The 24912-nt window shown below is 42.1% G+C and overlaps 1 protein-coding gene across 4 annotated transcripts in view; it reads left to right on the top strand.

Moving 5' to 3' along the window:
* Positions 1 to 24912, top strand: part of LOC134543324 (pericentrin-like) — an 80480-nt gene that overhangs the window by 34163 nt on the left and 21405 nt on the right. For 2 of the 4 annotated variants that reach the window (XM_063388270.1, XM_063388273.1), the window contains 18 exons: positions 1970 to 2101; positions 2636 to 2718; positions 3974 to 4204; positions 5643 to 5794; positions 7504 to 7622; positions 7797 to 7838; positions 11636 to 11803; positions 13295 to 13399; positions 13689 to 13835; positions 15137 to 15396; positions 15482 to 15677; positions 16332 to 16538; positions 16626 to 16757; positions 18667 to 18846; positions 21199 to 21312; positions 21531 to 22709; positions 23333 to 23447; positions 24350 to 24522. In XM_063388270.1, coding sequence (XP_063244340.1) covers positions 1970 to 2101; positions 2636 to 2718; positions 3974 to 4204; positions 5643 to 5794; positions 7504 to 7622; positions 7797 to 7838; positions 11636 to 11803; positions 13295 to 13399; positions 13689 to 13835; positions 15137 to 15396; positions 15482 to 15677; positions 16332 to 16538; positions 16626 to 16757; positions 18667 to 18846; positions 21199 to 21312; positions 21531 to 22709; positions 23333 to 23447; positions 24350 to 24522 — 3735 coding nt within the window. The remainder of the gene's footprint in view (positions 1 to 1969; positions 2102 to 2635; positions 2719 to 3973; positions 4205 to 5642; positions 5795 to 7503; positions 7623 to 7796; positions 7839 to 11635; positions 11804 to 13294; positions 13400 to 13688; positions 13836 to 15136; positions 15397 to 15481; positions 15678 to 16331; positions 16539 to 16625; positions 16758 to 18666; positions 18847 to 21198; positions 21313 to 21530; positions 22710 to 23332; positions 23448 to 24349; positions 24523 to 24912) is intronic. The other 2 variants (XM_063388271.1, XM_063388272.1) reach the window with 2 other exon arrangements.

Here is a 24912-nt window from a genome sequence, read left to right as displayed (position 1 = left end):
ATGCTTTAAAATTGGTTTTGTTTCTCTCATATTTTAGTGCTCGAGTTATTTGTCTCACATTGATAGGTGTTGAATTTCCATTGGTGTCTTATCATTCTGGGGTGGATTTTGTTTGTGCTGTCTGTTATTTTGATTTATGTTCTGCAATAGAAAATATCCATTTAACTTCAAATGTTACAAATACTTCTCCATTGCCATTAAAATTCGAAGATCATATTATTTTCTCACATTCTTTTACATCTGGAGGAATTATGCATTCAAATGATATATAATCTGAGAGCTTAACCATGTGTTTTGATTATGTAATAATTTATATTTTTGTTGATAGTGTATAATAACCAAAAGATGCACATTTTTTTTATTAATTAGTGAAATTATCCAAATTTTTATTTTAAAAATTAATCTTGTTTTTAAATAATAGTGTTTTGGGTAAATTTACAAGTTGGTATATTTTATAAAAAGGTTTTATTTTTCATTATTAGTAAAAGCAAATCTTTTGTGTGGTTACACTTTATTTATTACCTAATAATACAATAATACAACTACATAACATAATAACACATGAACTACACTTACAATATACAATGACAATCATTTGATTTCATAAAAAATTATCACTGTTTTTATTAATTTAATATGTAAATATATTCCAATATTTTTTTTCTTAAATTTCCTGACTATTCTATATTAAAGAATTATTCTTGACACATAACTAAACAGTGGCGCTTGTGATCTCATTATAATATATATAGCACAAATAATTATTTTTTAGTTGTCTTAAATTTTCACATGGCTAATAACCAATGGAAAAAAAAAAAAAAAAAAAAGGAGCCTAGACACTCCCACTAAGCTGTTCCATGTCTACTATAAGTCATCAGATTTGTTTAATTAATTGTCTTAAGAAATGCATATATCTACACATAAATTTTATATCCTATTGCCTGTATTTATGGCAATCAGAAAAACAATAATTTAAATCATCAACAATAATTAGAGCAGCTGAAACTTAGGTAGCATCACGGTGATATGTTGAAGACTAACCATATAATCCAATACAGCATAAGCATTCACAAATTTATATCTTGTTGCTGAATTTAAACTACAAAAAAAAAAATTCTGTTTCCACGTGTTGTCAGACACAAAACTATTACCATCTGAATACTGAGTATTCATTTAAATTTAATTCAGTACAATAAGATAAATTATAATTATTTTTGTTAATTACTTATTATTTATTTAAATTTTTTTTATTGAATTTATATTTTACCAACTGTAATTATATAATTCCAGTCCTTTTATTATTGTATTTCTATTAATTATATGCATGCAATTTTAAGTTAGTTTTTCATACATCAAGTAAGTATAACTTCTAACGTACATATATAAGTACAGGCACTTATTTTTTTTTATACTGGAATAGAACAGGATGATCATTTCAACTAGAAGTAGACCTCTAAAAAATAATAATATATGTTCAATATTTTTCTAAAACATATTTTAATAAAAAAAAAAACTACCACATTTTAAAATGGTCTACTACATTGGAACTGCAGGTATTTGCTACCATTTCTGCAGTCCTAGATCACGTTAACTCGACCATCGAGTTGTGCTTGAGGTTTCGAGGACTATGTTCGAGCTTCTGCTGGTCTCCCTTCATTTCTTGTGAAGATGTGCTCAGCCTTAAGTCAACATTTACACACTTCGCATTTATCATTTCATTCCTGTGGTTTTCTCTATACTTTGTACTTGCAAGCTGCCTTATCACCAGTTGTTGTGTTTGTCATTGTTTACTCTTCGTGTACAACGTAGCTACTGTTTATATACCGTAGTGCGTTCTGGTGCTTTGCGAACGTCCATAGTTCATCGGAGGGTAGTAAGATAAATGTTATTCCAAGTCTTGACGTTCTGTGTCGCCACGAACCAGATTCTCGGCTCTTGTCGGCGTCTGACATTGGTCATTCGCGCGCAGGCTCTCCTCTCCGAGTCGGGGCCCATCCCGCAAGAGTTGGCGGCCCTGCAGGAGAGGTTCGCGGGTCCGCTGCTGCGCGAAGTGGACAGGTTGAAGCAGGAGTTGGCTGCCTTGAACACTCTGCAACAGAAGGCAAGGGAGCAGAGCATTACGCTTGTTTGTCACTACCGCACATTCAGTTATATCGAGGGAGTCGCTATACGTTACACCGCCCAGTGATGCTGTAGGATGATGTTTCAGGCACAGTAGAGCTTTGTTCCCATAGAAGCCTATTTTATATCACTTTGTACTTGAAATAGTTTAGAACTCTAGGTGAAGTAAATCTTAATTAAATTTTTTCCTGAGGCACCCTACTGTATTTCACATGCATGCAAATAAAAGCAAATTAGTGATTTATAAACATGTTTGTTTTTATGGACTCTCCATACGTTCTTTAAATGATTGATGCAATGGGGAATTTTGATTTAATACAATTTCTCGGATAGACGCCGTTGCAAAACAACAATGGTGTGTGTCCAAGGAAATGTTTCAATTTGTGATTATGATTTGTTTGATTCACCATAATCTCCATTCCTAATGAAGGTTATAAATAATTGTGCTAAGTGTTCCTGTTACAAGAGTTGTGTTTGTGTTGGTGAATCTGCACACGCCATTGCGGTCGTGCAGGATCAGCTGACGTTCTCGTGTCAGCAAAGCTCTTTGGTGGAGCTCGACTCCGGTGGGTCTCTGGAGGGCCTCATCAGGGAGAGGTGAGTTTCGTAAATATTAGTAATAAATATTATATAAAAATTAATTTGGCTAATCTTACGAACCCGTTTCACGCACTCGTAACAATATGTAGTATTGAAGTAGCTTGGTTTCTGGGTTGTAGCCGCGTCCTTGGCGAATAATTCACACACGTTTCGGTCGACATTGCAGTCGCTATCATCAGGGAGCAGTTACCTGCAATGTCGACCGAAACGTTGGTGAGTTATTCACCAAGGACGCGGCTACAACCCAGAAGCCAAGCTACTTCAGACAATGGCCGTGAAAGCCTGCGAACATTATTAATATGTAGTATTGTTTTATGTACACATTTTAAGTGTTTTACCACAAATATTTGTAGCAGTTGACCATCGTTGTTACGTACGTTTAATCTTTAAAAACGATGAAGGCACAATCCACCACTTTTAATGATGAAATTTGCATTTTTATAACACCATAAAATCTTGGCTCTACCAATAAGCTACTTTTCAGAAAGAAAAAAATACAGATGAGCATTGGTATTCTTCAAAAAATCATTTTGGAAATGTACTATTGAAATGTGAAATGTAAACTCTTATAAAACTGGAAATATATTGTACTGAAATTAAAACAGACAGGATAAACTCTGAGCGCACTATAAATGCTGGCAGCCTAGGTCAGCAGCTGGAATACACCCAAAAATTCTTAACGCGAGCATCTCAATTGTTGCCCGATTAGAATGTGCCGAACTATAGGATGCCAAATTATCGAATGTGCCGAACCCTATGATGCAGGATTATAAACTGTGCCGAATCTTGGGTTGGTGATGTGGCTAACTAACCATGTGATGCTGGATTGCAGAATGCTGAACCATAGAATGGCCGATTAAAAACCTTTTACTGTCATATAAATCTGAATGTGAGCAGCTTGATTGTTGCCGGATTATAGAATGTGCGTGGAAGTCCTAGATTCGAGTCTAGGTTAGACCTGTTTCTTCCACTGGCAGTGCACGTTGGTATTGCTCGTGAATTGAAGTATGATGGAATTAAATGGGAGTCTTGAAGCGAAGGATTTTTAAAACTCCTTCTTGTCACTGATTATCGTGATAAAGAAGATGTAGGTGTATTCGTTCATTTGCTCAAGAGAATGCTTGACTATAACCCAGTATGATAGTTTTAAATTAATTTTTGAGAGAATAATCAGTGCATTGGTGGTGTGACGTTGCTGTGGTGACAATGAGGCGAAGAGCACGGCAGGAACGGAGTGTTGTGTGCGCTGCAGGGACGAGCTGCAGCAGGCACTGGTCGTGCTGCGCTGCGTGGTGCGAGAGCTGCTGGACTACTGCGCGCGCTGCGAGGAGGAGCTGAACGGCACGCTGGTGGAGGAGCTGAGCCCCACGGACCGCGTGCACCTCTCCCCCGACACGACCGCGCTGGCCAGCCTGGTGCGCGACCACTCCCTGCCCTCGGACTCCTCGCACGTCTCCATGAGCCTGCGTGGGGAGCTGGACAGGCGAGTGTACTGCGCTGCCCCGTGACGTTACTGTGGATATGTGCATCTCCTCTTCGTGTGGGGTGGGTGGGGGTGGGGGTGTGGGTGGGTTGGGAGTGTGTGTGGGTGGGGATGGGGGTGTGAATGTGTGGGAGTGTGGGGATGTGGGTGTGAATGTGTGTGTGGGAGTGTGTGGGGGTGGGGGTGTGAATGTGTGTGTGGGGGTGGGGGTGTGAATGTGTTAGGGTGTGAATGTGTGGGGGTGTGAATTTGTGTGGGTGTGGGTGGGTGTGAATGTGCGTGTGGGTGCACATTTGTTTTTTGGTTTAACTATGTAGTTAAGTTGGCACCAGCTACTCAGCGTTACAAGCATCTTGAGTAGGTGGTTCGCAGAGCCAGATTCTCAACTCAGATCTGGCACTGAAGAGCTCCAGAGCTCGTAATTATTTTGTAATACACAGGAGTGAGTTACTGGTTTCGATATATTCCTGCTGGAGATGACCGTTGGCTCTACGGCACGCCTGCATCTTTGCAGTTCTTGTGCAACACTGCTGTCTGAATATTACCTGTTTAAGATAGTTGGCAGCTGGTTGCCGAATGACATTTACTATATTTCTAGTCCATGCTTCGCCCTGTTAACGTTGCCTCCAATTTTTATTTTGAGTTTCTTATTTTTTATTTAGTTTGTATTTTTAGTATAAACTTCCTTTATATTATGAGAAGTATAATCAAAATTTATTCATGTGAAGTAAGCAAATTCTGATTTAAAAAATTTCTACATACACATTCCATTGCTGTTTTACACTGTATAATATACAAAACCTTAAGTAATTGTGTTGTCCATCATTTTTTACAAACATTAAACATGCCACTAAGAGCCATTAAAAGCCATTTCAGAGTTATTTTGAAAAGTTGTGACGGCACACACTCAAAGCTTGCGGGTTATCTTACCCCATGTCAGGGTTCATGATGCCAGTGAGGTGTCACGAGGAGACAGCTGAAGGTAGGAGGACACGGGAGCATAATAATTTACTAAGAATCCTTCCGACAAGCTGTTTCGGCCATCTACCCCTTGCATGTTTGTAGAGAGTACTGCATAAATACTTTCAGTTTTGAGCTTTATGTAAGACAGTTGTTTGCAAATTGAGAATTAACTCAAATATAAATATGAATGTACGTCTTCCTCAACACCTTTCAGTAGCAGTTTGGCAAAACCAAGAGACGGTAGTGGCGTGTTGACGCAGTGGCGTAGCTAAGGTGACTGGCACCCCTGGCCAAACTTGAAAATGGCGCACCCTCTTGGATTAAAAAAGAGGGGGGGGGGGGGGGGGTTTCAGTGACCGTGAAACCGTCATGGCAAACCCCCCACCCCACCCCCTTCGACGGCGCCCCTGGCAGGGGCCATCCCTGCCACCCGCTTGTTATGCCACTGGCGTGACGTGTCGTGCCCTGCCCACAGATGCCTAGCTCGCCTGCACGCGGAGGCGTCATCCGTGCTGGCCCTGTCCCGGGGGCTGACGAGGGGCAAGGAGCTGGTGGGGGAGGGACTGTGCGAACTAGCTACCCCGCGCAGACCGCCCCCCAACGACCCAGCGCACTCCCTGCTCTACGGTTGGTTCACCTTCTTGTTCTTGCCGGTAGTGCCGATTTCCCAATTTCACAGTTATTCCTGTAAGAGAACTGCAAACTGAATATTACCCTACATGTAACAATTTTTGACAATGACTTGGTAAAGTAACTTATAAATTCAATAGTTTAGTATATTTATTTATTTATTCAGTTTTTGATCTGTAGATTCCATATGGAGGTAAGGACTCCAGGATAAAATAGAGACAAGATTATATGGTGAATAAAACTGATAATAAATAACACAGAAAAGTATGTCAAATACACCTTATTATAACACTGAAATGCACTGTAATACACCATACAGCACCGAAATGCAACTACTATCATGAAATTAATCAGCATTAAGTTTTTACAAAAATATATCTACTAAATATATTGGAAAAATGTATGATCTTACAACTGTTATTAGTAACTCATTTTTACATTATGATGGGGGCATATTTTTCAAACAAATACTTGCAGATTTGTATTTATTGTTCGGACTGCATCATCCATCAGATGACACTGTTTTGGTGAAATAAGTATCATAAATCATTTGTGTGACATAATGGGTTGAATAAAATGCCATCTTTATGAATAAACGGAATTCATATAAAATAAAAACAAAAACACTGAAGACTCCTGCTTTAAAAATTAAATTGGCCTAAACATAAAACCATAAAATCTCCATAGTCCACCTATTTACTGGTAAAAAACAACACAATCCTTTGATGATGTTGATTTGCAGTTAGACATTGGAGAAACTGTGTTTGTTAGATGCACAAGGGGTGATACCGACTGCATCCTCGAAGCAGTGTCATAGTTTGTCCACAGTCAGAGTTTGTGAACATCCAGCCCAACATTCTGCAGCAGAGGAACTACTCCAACCAGCTTTGAAATTATTTTTTTTAAGGGTGCGCAAATTGTTCAATAAAAATATTTTGACAAGTATGTATTACAGATAAATTGGTAATAAATGTGAATTTATTTTTGGCCACATGTGGGTTACAAAAATCAAATAACAATGTTTCCGTAAAATTCAGTTCCTGGAAGAGTACAGTGTTTTCTGTAGGTCCTGCTTACGACATCCCTGTATGTTTAATGGTACTACTTTTCTGGCTCCAATTCCATTTTTTGACATGATAACGTCTTATAAATCGATGAACGCCGGCTGCACGCAAGAAAAAGTGTCACGTTCCGCCTGAGCCGAGTGTGCAAGAACCGGCCAACCACCGTGCGAAAAAATCTGCTATAATATCAAACAGGTTAAGGCGGGCTTTTTAACTAATTGTTCGTGATTATATTTAAACAAATATTTAAATTAAATTGGCAAAAACTTTAAATAATATTTGAAAATCAAAAAAGTATGAAAATTTTTTCTTATGACGTTATCACTTAAAATTATTGTCCGAAAACCGACTTTTCGGACAACCCCCTTTTTTTAGCCTTCAGTTAATGTCGTATTGAACATCAGTTGCTAATTTCTTCAGTCTGTAAAATTATTTAAAATATCCTGGACATTTTTATGTTTTTAGAGATGCTAATTCTTACGGTTGTGCATTTATCAAAAAAAAATATATATGTACATGTCATTGGCCAGGATTGTATTTTTCTGAGGCGTTAGTCCTGACCCAGTGCTGGCTCCTAACCGGGACACAGGATGTGTAAGGCAATGCAGGGGTGTTCGGACGGTGAGGGCGGGTGTGTTTCAGCGCGGCGGTCCATGTCCGAGCCCTCCTCCCCCCCCTCCAAGCTGCTGGACGAGGCCCAGCGGGAGCGAGACCGGCTCCTGGAGGAGGCTCGCCGCGACAAGGAAGACTTGCGTCTCCAGGTTAGCACCGTGTCTCCTCTCCCTTTCGGAACAATCAAAACTTACCTGATGCCATTTGTCGTATTAATGCAGGTGTGATTTTGTTTTCAGAACCAACACTTACTTGTACTATTGTGAGCTCTGTTTGGTTAGTTGTGCAGTGGGCCTCACTAATCTTGTTTGTTTGTCTGCCAGGTGAGGGTAGACCCTTCTCTTGGGGCCTCTTGCAAGCTGCAGGTAATACTCGCAATATCTCTCGGTGCATGCCGTGTGCGTTTTGACCCCGCGTCTTCCTCCGAGCGGTTTGCTGCATGAGCTGTCTCCGGGTGGCGGGTGCTGGTTTGCCGACCTAATGCTTTGGAATCACGCTCGTCGCCTCTCGGCTCTCGCTTGCCCGGCGTTCCTGTGGCTTTCTGGGTGGCGAAGGCAGTCCCCGTGTATGTGTGTCGACGAGCCGATGACTCTGCTTCCAAGCCCGCCCGCCATCGCTGTCCCCACTGTCACGCCGCCATTCAGCTTCTGTAAATACCTACTTACCTTCATGTGAATTCGCCATTCAGATTCTGTGAGTACTTAACTCCATGTAAATAGCTATGGTACAGGCTCTTAAACTAAACATCAGCTTCCACTGTTCTTGGACCTTACATAGTTCTGCTTCAGTCTCTTCATTCTTTCTGTTTAGTGTGTAGATTTGTAATAAAATCTGTAGTTTTTAATTGTTTAGTAATTAAAGAACAATTTTTATTAAATTAAACTTATTTTATTACCAACCTTATTAACTCATTTTTAAGATCGTATAGAATTATCATTGTCAAAAAACAGTCACTAAATGCTGCTAATGAATTTAAACCTAAAAGTATGTTATCAAAAATAAATCTAAGAAAAAAGAGTGAGGATTAGGTGAGGCAGGAACAAAATCATTCTGAGTTGAGTTGGATTTTTGTATAGGTAACTGTACGGTGGTTTGTTTTGGGCTGTGGGTAAAACAGGCACGGCAGTGTGCAAAGATACTGCAACTCCTGGTCAAGAGTATGTATAGGCACATTACGAACAACAAATGTTTTACAACATAAAGCACCTCGGAAGTTCTGCAGCGGAAGCCCAGTAGCTGTGGTAGTAGCTGCCCACTCTGTAATAACTCACGTTTCAGACACAGGGTGTCAGCGTTGTGTTGTCTCGTGTTCTGCTCCTTGGCAGAGTCTCATCGTGTTCCGGGCTATGACGGCCTGCTCTCCGCTGGTCAGGCGACCCCTGCACCTACCCCTTGGCCGACCTTCTAGAAGGTTTTGGACTGACGACGCTGCCGTCTTGAGCTTCCACGAAGCGTCCACATTGTGCATGCCAGTAACTGTGCCAGCTCAGTGACCACACAACCAGGTGTTTCACAGTTAACGTTCCTTATGCCACCAGAGGTGCAGAAACCGTGCTTTTTGAGCTTAATGTGTTCGTAACAAGTGTACATCTCATTGTGGGACTACTAACACTGTATCAGATTCCTGGTTTGTTTTCTCGTTCTTGTTGGTTCCTGGTTCTCTAGTCAGCTAAGTTTTTTTTAATTTAATTACGAAAGTAAGGTTATTACTCTTATTTTTTCTCAATAATGGCTACCCTAATGTTATAAACTTGCTGTAGTTTCGACACTTGATATCATTATTGTTATGTATTATGGATATGTTTGAAATACATTGTTTATTTAATATGAAGGTACTAAATAAAAAAATTTTATTTTGAAGGAGTTTGGGGTGGTTTTTTTATTTGGATGAGTTTTTATGGGTAGTAGATTGAGTTATTAGGATAGCATATGTTTATGTAAGAATCTGTTAATAGTAGCCCTTTGCGAATAAAACAGTGATGAATGCATGGCTTATTTGGGTTCCCTTTACAGTAATTCATTTTCAAAAGAAAACCTTTCTAAGCGGACAAAGTGTACATACCAGGAAGTTTTCTATTGCTCACTGCGTGAAAGTGTGTGATGTGTTACAGGAAATGTTTGAAATGTACATACACCATGGGCATAAACACAGTCCTGTAGACTTTTACAGTGTAAGATGTCACCTTTAAAAATATGCTGAATGTATTCAAATGGATCTGAAGCCAAAGTGTGTTAATTTTGGCAGCTAAATTTATTTATAAAAGGGGGAGTTGTAAATATCGACACTATTTAGAGTGAATATTTGTATGATACTGCTATTTATTTTTTCTAAGGGAGAAAAAATGAATATCTTGATTTTGGAATCATTCATTCTAAGCACTGATATGAATCCAATGATATCACACATAATAAATTAAAAGTTTGCATAAGCTACATTAAAAATAAATAAACAAGTATTTTACCATTTTTCAAAAAATTCACATTTTATTGGAGTTGAGAGGAGGTGAGTGTTTTAACCAAAAATAAAAGTATGTATCTTCAAACTAAAATAATCCAAAAAATAAATTTGAACTACTAATTAATTAAAAAACTCTAAAAAAAAATTCCAACCATAAATAGTTTTGCATTGACTGAAACTTTAAACAGAACTCAAATTTTATTTCATTTTTTGCTTTACATTGGAATTTCCTGTACATTTTTTTTGTTACGGTAATGCAAGCAAAGTGGAAAGTAGTAGTACACCAGTCTAAAATAAATATATGTATGTGTAGGTTTACAGAAAATTAGTTTCAGAGCAAAATTTTGTTTTATAGAAGTATTTTTTAAATTTACTGGATAGGAATATAAAAACATAATTTTCCTTCTCTTTTTATGATGTTTAGGTCCAATTTTTAAGCTTTTGATGACCCAACTTCGGATACATTCTTCTTCTTAAAGAGAGACAAAGTAATGAATATCAATAGTATTTCCTTTTGTTGTTATTCCAGCCACTGATGTAGGTTGTTGAAGTTGCCTGACGTCTTCCCGCTGGAGCTCGTAGCTGCTCGGCCCTGAGCTCTGAGCCGGGGTTCCGTCGCTGCCCGAGTGCCACGTGAAGTCCCCGGGGAGGGAGTTGGGAGGGGGGATAGGTGCGCACACGCTTACCTTGCAGTCTTTACCGTATCCCAACTTGACCCAGACCAACTGCACTACACGACAATTATTCTCCGTTCGGCCCGGAACGAAACCCAGGAAGGAAATATTCCAAGTGTTCACGCATGCGTGAATATTTGCTGGACATAGACACTTCTTCTCTTTTCATCATGTTGACTTGTTTGTAGTGCTTGGCATTGTGCACGCATGCGTGAATATTTGCTGGACATAGACACTTCTTCTCTTTTCATCATGTTGACCTGTTTGTAGTGCTTGGCATTGTGGGTAAAAAAAAAACCGGGTAGTTTAGCAAGATGGCGGTGGGTATTAGTGGTTTGTGTTTAGTTGTGGTGAAAATAAAATACCTTATCCGGCAAATGTGTTGTTGAGTTTATACATCAAAGCACCAAGTGACGAATCCGTGTTCCGACCGGGAACTGAACCCGGGTTCTGCCCAGCCGGCCTTGGGTTTCGAGGAAGAGGCCGGACTGGCCCGGCGACCTGTCCGGAGGTTATCGTGGCCGGGCTCCGGTCTCGACAGGACGGCTGGTGGTCGGGAGTCGTGCGTGCCAGTTGCTCTGGGTGCGAGGAGACGTCGTTTGGGGGAGTAACTGACGTTCCACAGACTCACGATGAATAATCACACATGATTATGGCGTCCTTGTGCGCGTTCCACCGTGATTTACGGACGAGACTTTCGAATTAACGCGACACAAACAGTGGCGCTCGCAATGTCGTCGAAAATATATACGTCCTTGACGTAAGCATGACGAAATTCTCTCTAACAAGCCAGCAAACGCCACCTGCTCTGAAACCGGGACAGTTGAAGAGTGGCCTCTGTGGTTGTGGTGACGAGCATTCCGCCCGGTGACGGATCCGGGATTTTGGTTTTGGGAGAGGGGGCTTGACCCAGCTGAGGCTAGGCTTTTATCAAGGCAAACACTGAAGCAGTGGTGGACCCGGATGCTTTCGGAGGGGGCTCGAGCCTCTGTACCCGCTACTGACGGGGAGACGTGCCGGCTGTGCGCAGGTGGAGGCGGCAGACAAGCAGCTTCGTGCCACGCGCTTGTTCCTGGAGGAGCAGGCGGCGGAGCGCGAGCAGGAGAGGGAAGAGTCCGTGCGCGAGGCGGCCGTGCTGAGGGCACAGCTGCGCGACAGGGAGCGCGACCGTGCCGAGCACCGGCGCCTGCTCAAGGAGGTGGGCCGTCCCTGGGTCGTGGCCCGACTCTTCACATCGGGAGGAGTTGGAGCTTGTTAAAAAAAAAAAAAATTTTTTTTTATGTACTAGCCAGGGGCGCAACAACTAAATTTCCAAGGGGGGGGGGGGGCAATATACCTATTTATAAAGAATCATCGATCCCCCCCTATTGAAGCGGGGGGGGGGGGGGTTCGGTGGGTCCTCCCCGGGAAAATTTGTATTTCGAGGTGGAAAATGGTGCTATTTAAGCAGTTTTATTATATAAAAATTGATTACACAGTACTTTCTTTGCCCCCGTTTGCCCCCACTTCATGGTTTCAGAGGGGGGTTGGGGGGGGGCCAAAATACCCTTGCCCACCCCCCCTCCCCTTGTTGTTGCGCCACTGAGTACTACCGATGTTTCTTCGTCAGCCCGAAAAAAAAAATTAAAAAAAAGGTTTTTTAAATTTTCAAATAAACTGGATTCTGAAAGAACTTGATGGTGGAGGAGGCTATAAAGTCCAGAAGAAAAAAAATTGTGACTAAAACCAAATAATATAATAAATCACAAATGCAGTTCGGTACCGTGATTTCAAATACAGTAATTGTAATTCGAATCCTTTGTACATTGCAAATTTCAACTAAAATATATTTAAACTGGTGTTGGATTGACTTATGAGCTGTTATAGTCATTCTATTTTATTTTTTTTCAGGCAATTGCCTTTTAAAATGTCTACTGAGGGATATGGAAATTAATTAATGTCTGTAATCCATACCGCCTGATGTTGAAAGAGTTGGGGGAACTTCCTCAAGTTTTGTATTATTATTTGTATAATTAGTGAAATTGAGACATTCTATGTGCTCACCATGAGCGATAAGTCACAATCTAAAAAAAAAAAAATTTTAAAAAAACTTTTTGAACTGCCAGTGCCGAATTTAGTAAGATGAACAATTGATCAAATAAACTTTTTTAATTGAAAGAAGTCTGTTCCACCAGCTGAAAGTATATCTTTATCATTTATCATTTCCAGCTTTTCAAACTATGAATTTCATTTCAATAACTATTAAAGCTGCGTACCTACTAAAAATCCTAATAACATTAATTCCTACTAGTGATAAAAAAAAACTTTGCCTAAAGTTTGTGCATTCATATTAATGATTAAATATATATATAATTTAAGATAGAGTAAATGCATAAATCTGAATTTTGCACAGTGGGTATGCTGTGTGTTTGTGGTTTGTTGCAAAATGTTTGTACGTCGTATAAATGAACAAAGTATTTGATTGAGTTTTGAACCTTGCTAGAGACTAGGAGAAAGTGATCTGCTCTAATAGATATGTGTGTGTGTGTGTGTGTGCGTATAGAGAGAGAGAGAGAAAAGGGGGGGGGGGGATATAGAGAGAGAGAACAATATGTATGTAGATAGAGATATAGAGTGAGAAAAATAGTGGAATATAATAGATACGTATCTTAGCGAATGAGCGCAGTGCAGGCAGTGATGCTCGGTGCAGGTGGATGGTCTGGACCTACAGCTGAAGGAGTCTGCGACACAGCTGGCCCAGAGCGAGGCAGACAGAGCCCGGCTTCAGGCCGACCTGGACTCTGCGGCCGAGAAGGTGAGGAGCGGTGTTGGTTACACATTACGACATTACACATCATCACGTTGTTGCCGTTCCTTCTGAATCACACCTGGCAACTAGGCTTTGTCTAACCTAAAAAAAAAATAGCTCTAACTTTACAAGTTGTGTAAAATAATGAAATTCCAGATTCAACATTGTAATAAAATTAGACAACTTACAAGATGACCCTTTTAAGCACTCATGTTAAAAAATAAAACCTTACTATTTGTATGGGATCCCCCAAATTGCTTTGGCTGGATTCACCCCACTGAAATTTTCTGTGCAGATATCAACCTTGCGTGAGATAATAGTCGAACTGGAGGTGGCTGTGGAAAACAGAAGTGCGAATGAAAAGAACTTGAAGCAGCGGTTGGCAGATCTGGAATGCCTTCTTCATCAGCAGGACGAGAGCCATCGCCAACAGTTTTCCGAAGTACTAGTTCCATTAAAAGTTTGGCACGGTACAGAATTATTGTTTTCCTGTGGACTTTGCATTCTCCATGTTAGCCCTGCCCCACTTCCTTGAGGACTGGTACGTATGGGAGCGCATCAGTTGTCGCTGATGGTAGTGCAACCACCTCATTCATTTCAGGAAACTTAATATGAACTTGTTAGCTTTTCAAATTTGATATTTGCACACGACTGATGCATGTATGCATGTTTCATCTAACATTATCTACCACCAGCAGACTATCCAATTGTAACTGATTCTGCATTTCCTCCTCGCCTTCCGTAATTCGCTCCTCAAATATTCAACCTTGTTCAAAGGAATACTTATTGGCTTGGTATAAAGGAAAGATAACAAAATTATGTTATAATCACTTTTTTAGATTGTATTTGCTCGCGTAAAGGCCCCGCCCACGTATGCGCCCCCCTCCTTGTTTTGTAAACATTTTTGAGAAAAAATTTAAAAACATGTTTTTCTGGGTTTATTTGAGGGCAGGGCAGCTTGGCATGCATCAAACAGCAAGCCATGTATTGTGAGCAGCGGGAGGTGATTTTGTAAGCGGCAGTGATACAGAGACTGGTATTATAGTTTGTCCGCTCTCAGTAGGACTGTCCTGAGGCGTGACGTACGCAGTTAGTCGTATCTCAAACGACATAAAGATAAAGAAAGCTGGACTCGTGCGCTTGTGTTGATGTGCAGTGTTGTCGGAGCAGCAGAGGGGATGAAGAGGGGAAGTGAAGGAGGAAGGGCACTGGTATTTCTAACACTCCTTTGTCTGGTTGGCTGGCTAGCTGGCAGGAGGGAGATTAAGCCACGCCTCTGCCTCTTTCCCCCCCTGACGCAGCTCTGCCTCTCCCCCCTGCTGACTTCATGCCTCTCTCTGCCTCCTGCTGCGTCGCTGCCTCCCCCCTGCTGTTTCATTTAATCAAAATTTAATTGGCGTTTAAATAAGTTGTGGCGGTATTTCATTTTGCTTTTATTAAATGTTAGATTTTCATACCTGAAAAAAAGAAAAATCTATTTTTTCCTCCAAATTCGTGTATAGGCCCCCTCCCCTTTTTTGGAGTAGAAAATTTGGCCTTTACGTGAGTAAATACGGTAGTATTTCCTACAACATACAGATGTTTGTGCTTAGCGAAATGTTTCTCTGTGCATTAAAAAAAATTGGTCATAGCTGAGTTTGTAGAATTTTGCGACAGTAAAGTGACATCTGTGAGGGAGGTGAGAGTCAGTGAGACGTGTAGTGGGGTGCGTGTGGTGAAGCCGCTGCGGTGTGGCACGGACAGCTGGAGAGCCTGCGCGAGGAGGCGGGCCCCGCGCACCTGGCCGCGCACGTCTCCGCGCTGGAGGAGCAGCTGCGCCGGCACCGCCTGCACGTGGAGCAGTTCGAGTCGGGCTCGGGCGCCGTGCGCCGCATGAGGTCGCAGATCCGGGAGCTGGAGGCGGCCGTGGGCAGGAAGACGCGCGAGCTGGAGTCCGTGCACTGCGTGGTGCCGTGCGACGCCAGCCCGGCCGGCTCCCCGCTCTCCGAGGACGTGTCCATCAGGTGCGCCAGCGCCTCCCGCACCACACACCGGTGTTTGCGACGTGGCGGGCCGGGAAGCAGGCAGTGACCAGTGTGTGTGTGACAGGGAGCAGCTAGACGTGATGCGCTGCTGCTCGCCCGACCGCGGCCTCACGGAGACCCCGTCCCCCGTGCCCCTGCCCCTGGAGGACTTCCAGAGACTGCAGGAGAAGGTGGAGCGGCTGTGCCGTGCCGAGGAGGCAGCGCTCAAGAGGATCGCGGACTTGGAGATGGAGCTGCGAGGCGTGCGCCGCAGGGAGGAGGTAACACCTCGAGACTGTGTGCCACCCCCATCCCTCCTCTCCCGGCCGTACCACTTAGCCAGTGAAGAACCAGCGGTACTAGCCTGCCAATTCTTCATGGACGCCCACATGCCACCGATCAGGACATTAAACAAAAAATAATCATCCATATAATAATAATCAATTTCAACAAACAAGGTAAACCTATGCATTTTCTTGACTCCCAACACTGTACCCCCCCCTTCTCTATCTCTCTCCCCTTTTCCTCCCCAAAGTAAACCTGTTAAATTTATGCGGTGTTGGAAGTAAATACGCCAGTAAAATTACAAGAAGATTTGAAGTAGCGGGTCACACAATGAACATTACTTATGTATCATTAAATACAATGCAGCAAATTATTAATGTAATGAATGACAAATCATATTTTGCTTTTTCCGTAACAGCATGTATGCTTCAGCCTATTTAATAACTTACACAGAAATATTTCAGATGCCGGGGAATTGAGCCAATATTTATATTGAGCCATCCTGCATGTCAGCAGTAGTTCTGATGAGGAAAGAAAACCATTAGATTCCAGGGCCAGTTCACCTCGTGCCTACCAGGAGGTGCCAGTTGCTACACGGGTGGTGGGCATGTTGCAGACTAATGTAATGAGCGAGCGACGGTGTCTCGCAGGAGGTGTCCGCGGAGAGGGACGTGCTGCTACTGCAGACGGAGGAGCAGCTGCTCAGGACCTCGGCGCTGCAGGCGCGCCTGGACGACCAGCGCCGCGCTGTGGACTCGGCCCGCCGGCAGGCCGAGGGCGAGCTGCGCGCGGAGCTGCAGGACCGCACGGACGAGATGCACTCCCTGCGCGACGCCTGCGACGCCAGCCGCAAGGAGGTGAGGAGCCGTGCCGGCGCGCTTGTTCACGTGCCGCCGGGCCGTGCTGTGTGGTGACGTGTGGGGCCCTTGCCGTGTGGTGTCGAGGTGGAGGAGGTGCGGGGTCTGCTGGACCAGGCGCGGCGTCAGGCGGCGGTGCAGGAGGCCGAGGCGGTGTCCCTGGCCGAGCGGCTGGCGTCCCGGGACGACGCGGGAGACCGACACTCCTCGCACGCGCAGGTACCGCATCTGCCTGGCTCGCTCAGCACTCTCATTCACACACGTGGTTAGAGCCAGGATTTCATGGTGTTATAAAATAGCAAGTTTCGTTGTTTAAAATATTGTGTTGTTTATATACTTAAAAACTGTGCCAGATCACCGACAAAGTTACCAAGCAGCTTACCGCGGCGCCATCTTGAAGTCCACTGCTCTACCAACGGACAGTGTTGCCAGATGACTACTTGCAGGAGTAGTATCCATCCGCCGAATCCCACGATAAGCACAACACGTGTATTATTTTACCGAACATAGTGGATGTCATCTTTATCTTCATTAAAATTTGAAAAACTTGTAATAATAAGTAAATTACATTGTTCAACTGCTTCAACAATTCGTGGTAAGACACTTGCAACATGTACATTAAACAATATTACTACACTCATTGCGGGCTTAACCTCGCTTATCTCCATTCCCCACGTGTAAGGATTATGGCTGGAAGGCTCGCCACCACCTCCGAACCACGATGTCTGCAGCCCGCTGGGAGTAGCGCCTACCCACATTTGCAAACATTCCACCGGTTTATACAATAAAATGGCGGCCTGCAGGGATATGTGGATGAAATATGTAGAATCATAACAACTGTAACTGATTGTGTGATCTTTTTATTCTCTGTAACCTATGAATGTATTTTGGTTTTTTGGTCATTGGGAACAATTTTTGTCCTGACTAGTTTGGACTTTGGTACAGTAAAAACTCATTCCTTGGTTTCGACAAATTCTGTAATCCAGCACCGATTGAGTGGTTGGTTGGTTTTTGTGAGGGAGTGGCGGGGGGAGTCGGAAATTTGAGAGTCTTGTTACCAGTAGTTCCCCCTGAAATGACACCCCGCAATATTCCGTGTTTAGTGTAGGTAAGTATTGCCTGAAATTAGTTTTCACTTGTAATTGTGGCCCTAAAGACTCCCAGAAGAATATAATTCTTGCAGAAGTAATAGATGCAAATCAGTTACATATACCGAAATTCGTGCGGTGTATGATGTCTGCTCTCAGCCAAACTTCAACAGCTGTTGGGGTAGTTAAATTTCATTATGATCAAACAAAATCTCTTTTAACTTTATAGGATCAGGATGCAAACAATTAAGTGTAGTAGCCTTATAATAAAAATATACCAATGAATAAACTATGATCGTACAGTAAACTCCCTATTATCCGCGAGCGGATTATTCGCGCATGCTACGAAAAAATACAGCGCATAAATAAATCTGTATTTTATTACAAATAAGCAAATTTGAACTCTACTGACGAGTATATTGTGTGCAGTATACAGTAAAATGCCACAGATCTTCTCGAAACTCACGCAGTAGGCTGGCATGCGTTGCTATTTTAGTCTGTCGCGCTTTGTTTTTAGTCGTATGGTCGAACACTTTTATGTTCACATTAATGAAATGTATTGTATGTTAATTATTCAGTAAAATACTACTATTTTATCATCATTTAAAATATTGTACTGTTAATTGTGATTTTTACTCTAAATAAATTTTTAGATTTTTAAGTTGAAAATAATGTTTCCTTTTTTTGTTTCCCATTTTCGGCTCTTTTTGCGGATTATTCGCGATTTTCACAATCCGCGGTGGCCCGGCCACTTAATTTCGCGGATAATCGGGAGTGCACTGTACTATCATAGTTTCTTCATTGGTATCTTTTTATTATAAGGCTACTACACTTAATTGTTTGCATCCTGATCCTATAAAGTTAAAAGAGAATTTGTTTGATGATAATGAAATTTAATTGCCCCAACAGCTGTTGATAATTGTACTCGCGTTCATGAACTGACTGGACTTGTCAAGCGTGTGTTTGGTAGGTATTTTGAGAAGGCTCGTGTGTGTTGGCCGAGGTAGAGGGGCCAATGAGAGTTGTGGCACGGTGCTCAGGACCTGGACGCGGGGCTGGGCGTGATGGGGGCGTTGCTGGCGGACGCCCGCGAGGAGCTCCGCGCCGCGCAGGGGGACGTGTCTCGCCTCGGCGCGGAGCGCGCCCGGCTGCGCGCGCTGCTGGACTGCCACCGGAGCCTGGACCTCAGCGCGCGGCAGCAAGCACGCCTCTCTGCCCTGGTGCGCTCGTCTGCCTCACTTCGTCTCTCCCAAGTGCGCCGTGCCCTGTGCGGCCATTCATTCGTTTATTTACATACTAGCTAACGGTACCGAACATTCATACAGAAATGCATTTCATTAGGTCGCTTTGCACGGAAAAAGTTTAAAAGTAATTTACGTTATGTGAAGTTCTGTATATTTTGGTTGATATTTTTTTTTAGTACAATTTGAAAAATTTTATGTAAATTATTAAAAAAAATTTCTCCGTCGCAATATTATGAACATTTCTTTGCAGTTCAAGCATTTTGTGTTTTCTGTAGTTTGTAGTAGTTAGCCGTGCTCTAAATAAAGCAAGTTTTTGTTCTTATCTAACTTAATGGTGCTGGTGATATATTTATTTACAATGTATTAGGTTCAAGAATTTAATTAAAACATAGGATGTTTAAGTTTGATATGTACGGATGGCACGCTTAGCTAAGAAATGATGTTCAAAGTATTTAGTAGTACGAAAAGTGGAAAGGGTACTGGTGGATTGTTAGGTCATGACTGGCACTTTCATTTTCCAATAATAACGGCCGAAAATTATGAAGCGTATCGTGAATCGGCAGAAGCGCTGATTCAGCTTAATATCGGCAAAATCAGATTCTGCCTATTCGTATCACCACAGCTCTCACACACATCTCGTTATCTTTTTCTATCGCTCTCTTTCTCTCTCTTTCTCTCTCTCTCTCTCTTTCTCTGTATGTGTGTTTTATATATATATATATACCTATGTATATCTCTATATATATATGTGTGTGTGTGAGACTATAGCAATGACAATATTAAAAATCTATATTATTACCTATCTATATTTTTATCTGTATTTTTACCTCTCACAGGTGTGACACGTATGTAAAAATACGCGCATATTTGAATGCAGTGTTGGGTCATATTTTTTAAGCAATCTGTGAAGAACTTTCAGAGATTTAATATTTTGAATGAACGAACATTTACATTTTTATTTATATAGATATATATATTTATGATACGCCCATGGACAGTTGGCGAACAGTGAACATTGCTCTTACTTAAATCTCTATTGAAGTTTATGTAGTGAGTATTGCAGAGAAATAGTCCTAATGTGCTTTAGGTATAGTACTGTTGACGACCTATGCTAAATGAACTAGTTTATTTACTCAACTGCAGCTTGATGGTGCTGTTGTAGCTGTCAGAACAGGCGTTAAAACTGAGGGCGATTTGAGAGTGAGTCTTCAACTACCTGTCACTTTTATATACTGAAACAATAATATTAAAACACTCCCAGGTAATAACCTGAATAGCATTGAAACACAGTTGACATGTGATGTGACACTTAAGAGGATAGATAGGTAGGTCATATAGTGCATGAAACATTAACAGAATCTGAATGTCTTGACAGAATTGGATGGAGTTTCTTTTGTCGGCTAGATATTTTCATTACGGTGATCTGAATGTACAGAAATAGTTTATGCATCATTCTGTTTAAAAAAAAAAAAATTGCAAAAGTTTTTTTTATAAAATAAGGTTATAAACCAATGTATAAAAATACATATTTTAAAAAATTTGGCTGTAAAATTATTATAATCACATTGGAAAAACCTTTATAACAACCAGATCTTATAATGAAATATATTTTAATTTACAATTGCATAATATAATGTTTAACAGTTACAGTTAGCTTAAAAATATTTGAAATAGTATCTCTTTTCTAAATTTGGTTATGAAATAGGCTTTTGTTTTGTGATTTTAATAATTTTACTGGCAAGGGTTCATATTTCATTTTTTTTGTTTCAAGAAGTAGGTACTTATTTTATTTAAAAACCATTTGTATGTGTGTGTGTGTGTATATATATATATTTTTATTTAAAAACATTTACACTATATTGACTACTTCTGTACATCCAGGACTCCATAGTGAAAATATCTAGCCTACAAAACCATCCAATGCAGTTCTGTCGCATTGTTAAAAATTTTTATTATTGTTTTCATATTCGTTTTATTCATGCACGATGTGACCTTTCCTAACCTCTGAAGTGGCCGAAGTAATGACGGCCAAATGGAAGGAGACACCGTCACTACCAAACACTTTACATTTCTATTATATATTTTCTGCCTTCCTGAACATACAAAACTTCATTTCAGTTTTGTTTTCCTGCTAGTTAAACATTAAAAGGTGGCTGAATAAACTAGAGAACTAGAGATAGAAACTTGCAAAAAAAAAAAAAAAAAATAGGTATGCGCATATGCCTATTGTGTTTCATTATACCGTAGTTGTACTGAGTAAATGGTGCAGTAAACAAGGGTTGTGTCAGTTAGTGCATGCGTAGCATGTGAAGGGGTGTGATGTCGCAGTTGCAGAGAGCTGCCGAGACCGAGCCGGGAGACCCACGAGACACACACTTCTCGGAGGAGGTCTTCAGGGAGGCTGCGGAGACATCTCTGTCCTATTCGCTTCTCCCCTCACAGGTCAGAGCTCTCGTTTGTCGGGCCTCTGGTTCTTTTAAGTATTCCAAAAATGTAATGGTTGTCATTGAAATATTTACGGAAAGAATTTTAATGCAAAGAAAATTCTAAAGTTTTGCTGCATATAATTTTTCAAATGTTACAGAGTATGAATCAGTTCAATGTGGAAAGATTTGCAGGTGACTGTATGCTGGATAAAGTGTGTTGCTGTCGTGTCGCAGGAGCAGACAGCTGTGTCACATCCAGACGTGCCGGACCACACGACGGACCGAGACCAGCCGTCGAAGGAACTGGACGATGCACGCACTGCACTGGAAAGTGTCCAGCGCCAGAACGCAGAGCTCTCTCGGCAGGTTGAAGACTTGCTCGCGTGCCGTGCTGCGCTGGAGGACTCGAAGGCCGAGAACTCGTCGCTGGCGGAACGAGCGGAAGCCCTCGGGGCCGAGTGCTCGGCGTTGCGACAGGACAAACTGGACCTCGAGCAGCGGGTTGAGTGTTTGACCGCGCAGTGTTCGCGTGTGGACGGACTGCAGCGGGAACGGCTTTCTCTGCTGGAAGAGGTCGAAGCCCTGAAGAAGCGGTGCTCCACAGAGGAGACCTTGCGGCAGGAAAAGGTCGCTTTGGCCGCACGATGCGACGAACTACAGAGGACGTGTGGTGCTCTGGAGGCCGTGCAAGTCGAGAATGCATCGCTGGCCGCAGAGCTGGCACTCCTTAAACAAGAGTGCTCTACCTTAAAGAAGATCCAAGATGAGAATCACAAACTGTCGCAACAACTTGAGATTTTCCAAGCCGAATGTTCGACGTTAAGAACTGTGCAGCAGGAGAAAGTCTCCCTCGCTGAAAAGGTAAACGAACTAGAGTCGAAGTGCTTGCAGCTGGAAGGTGTTCGGGAAGAAAACAAATCCCAGGCACAGAAAATCGTAGAATTGCAAACGCTGTGCTCTTTAGCAAACAGCTTGCGAGACGAGAACGCTGCCCTCTCCCAGACGAACGCAGAACAGCTACGGGAGAACTCGCGGCTTCTGCAAGAGATCAAGAATCTGGGAGAGCGGAGCTCTGTTGCCGAGAGCGTGCGGCGGGAGAACTCGTCTCTGATCGGCCGGATACGGGAGCTGGAGGCGCGGTGCTCCGCCGTGGGCAGCCTCCAGGAGGAAAGGGACGCCCTCTCGCGGAGAGTGAGAGTCCTGGAGGACGAGTGCGGGGTCGCGAAGGACGCGCAGCGTGGGAGGGTCGAGGCGTTGGAGAGCGTGCTCCTGGAGAAGACCGCGCTCGCCGCAGAGATGGAGGCACGGTTTGCGGACGTGCTAGAGGAGAACGCAGCCCTGTCCCGGCGGGTCCAAGAGCTGGAGGCACAGTGCGCGCTCTTGCAGGGATCACGTCGAGACGACGATGGGCAGGTATGTTCATGGGTCGTGAGTAAGGCATCGAAGCAATCACACTCACCTGACTCGATGGTTCTGCTCCCAGCGCACGCATACCGTTATTCTTACCTTCTTTGTTGTATGTCTGTTCCGTGTTTATTCTTCACGTTTTGTGTTTGTAAATTTCAGCAACATCTTTACTTAAAGTTCATGTTCAGCTAGATATACATCACTTAAAATATTTCACTGCTCAACTAGCTTGCCAACACAAACTTTAGGCTTCAGTGTTATTCAGCTCGTGTTTTGACATTGCAGCTGCCCCAGAGGTACAATGGTGTATCATCTCATTCTTTTCACATGATTTTGTTCATTATTTACATACACACTCAATTTTTTATGTTGTAAATTTGATTTACCCAAAATAATTTTCTTGTAAACCTGAAACACATTTATTTTATTACTTTCTCATGTACATATGCTACGTTAAAGACCCTGTTTGCATCCAGAATCATTATTCATCCACAAGTTTTTGTGCTAGGACCACTTTTTAAGCATTTGTTTTTTTATATATCCCAGCATTTACCAATATGTTTGAAACATATGAATGCCCTCTTTTCTGTTCATCCAGAAGAGTGATTAATATTATTATTATTTTATAGGCATTGTCGTCAGCTCATTTGGAACTGGAACAGATCATTGTTAAACTGCAAGAAGAGAATAGAGTTCTGCGAAATGCTTATGTAAAGGATTTGCAAGAATCTGAAGAGAAGCAAGGTAAAACAGTAGTTTGTCATGTTTCATATTTATAATGGATAAGATTGCTGTGTCATGAGCATTCTATAATTTAATGATGTTATGGTAGCTGATTCTGTATTTATTTAGTTCTAAGTTTCTTTAGTAGAGCTATCCAGGACAGTTCTGTTGAGCCTGCAGTAGTTATAAAATTAGTTTTCAACTAAAATAACTGTCCTTGGTGAAAGTTTAAAAAAAAAAAACTTTAAATATAGATTTATTTACTAATTGTTGAATAGTTAAACTGAAAAAGAAGTCCAATTGGGGTGGCAAATGACTGAGAACACTTTTTTTAATTTTTTGTGGCAAATGACTGAGAACACTTTTTTTAATTTTTTGTGGCAAATGACTGAGAACACTTTTTTTTTTTTTTCCCCCATTGTGAGCTCAAATCTGTGTAAAAAGAAAGGAAGCTGCGGACGCACAATAAAGACAGCACCGGAGAAAATAGTAGACTTGCAATGAAACATAACCGTAACTGCGGTTCAGGCATGACCTGAAATGGCGTGTGTGTAATATCTTCCCAATTTAGTACATGCATTTCAACAAACTTTCAAACGGTAAAAAAAAAAAGCGTCATAGTTACATGGTAGTTTTCGCTATTAGAAAATCAGCTCAGCATGTCAAATGAAAGTCAAAAATTTATTACCAAGTATTATGCCGTAGATTTTTTTTAGCCCAGAGTTCTGATAGCACTGGTACTATTCCTACTTGTATCCATTGTTACGGCTAATTTTTAGACGGCAATGTATTGGTAAAGGAAAATTTAAACTTGAGTAAATCAGTTGTAGAGTACCTACAAAGGTTAGAGTTAAAAGTTTGCAGTTTGCCGTACAGCAGCGACGCAGCTGAGGGAGGGTGGGCGGTGCTGTGTGTGGGGGCAGGGTCCCTGGACGAGCTGAGCCAGCAGCTCCAGCGGGAGCTGGACGAGTCGGAGAAGCTGGACAACAGTCTGCTGGGCACCCTGTCGCCCTCCGACACGGACCCGCCGGCCGGGGGAGCGCTGGAGCCGGCCCACGACGCCCTCCTGCGCAAGGTCCTGGCCGCCGGTTTCCCCGTGAGTCTCCCTTTCCTCTCTCCGTCATTACTTATACAGGGTTCACTTCACAAACAACATGGCATATGCTGAATGCTTTGTATTCCCAATTTTAAATAATATATAAAATAGAAATAGTGCGTGGAGTCCCTCCGCGCGGAAGAAGTGCAACTTCGTAATGTGCAAATGAAAATAGGAAGGGGTGGAAATCGATTTTTAGTGAAATCATATTTGTATCAAATCAAACTAAAATAAATCATGAAATCATTCAACGATAAAAACTGTTTGTTTAATTAAGCGGACGGGTTCGCCCCAAGGAGAAAATTGACGCGGTGAGACCTTGTGGACATAAAGAAATGACACACACTCACTATTTATGTGTCTATGAAACACGCATTCACTCTCGCTCTG

Source organism: Bacillus rossius (assembly GCF_032445375.1).
Source record: "Bacillus rossius redtenbacheri isolate Brsri chromosome 9 unlocalized genomic scaffold, Brsri_v3 Brsri_v3_scf9_2, whole genome shotgun sequence".
In the NCBI taxonomy this organism is placed as follows: Eukaryota; Metazoa; Arthropoda; class Insecta; order Phasmatodea; family Bacillidae; genus Bacillus; species Bacillus rossius.
Note: the sequence above shows the minus strand (reverse complement) of the source record. Positions and strands in the feature narration are given on the sequence as shown.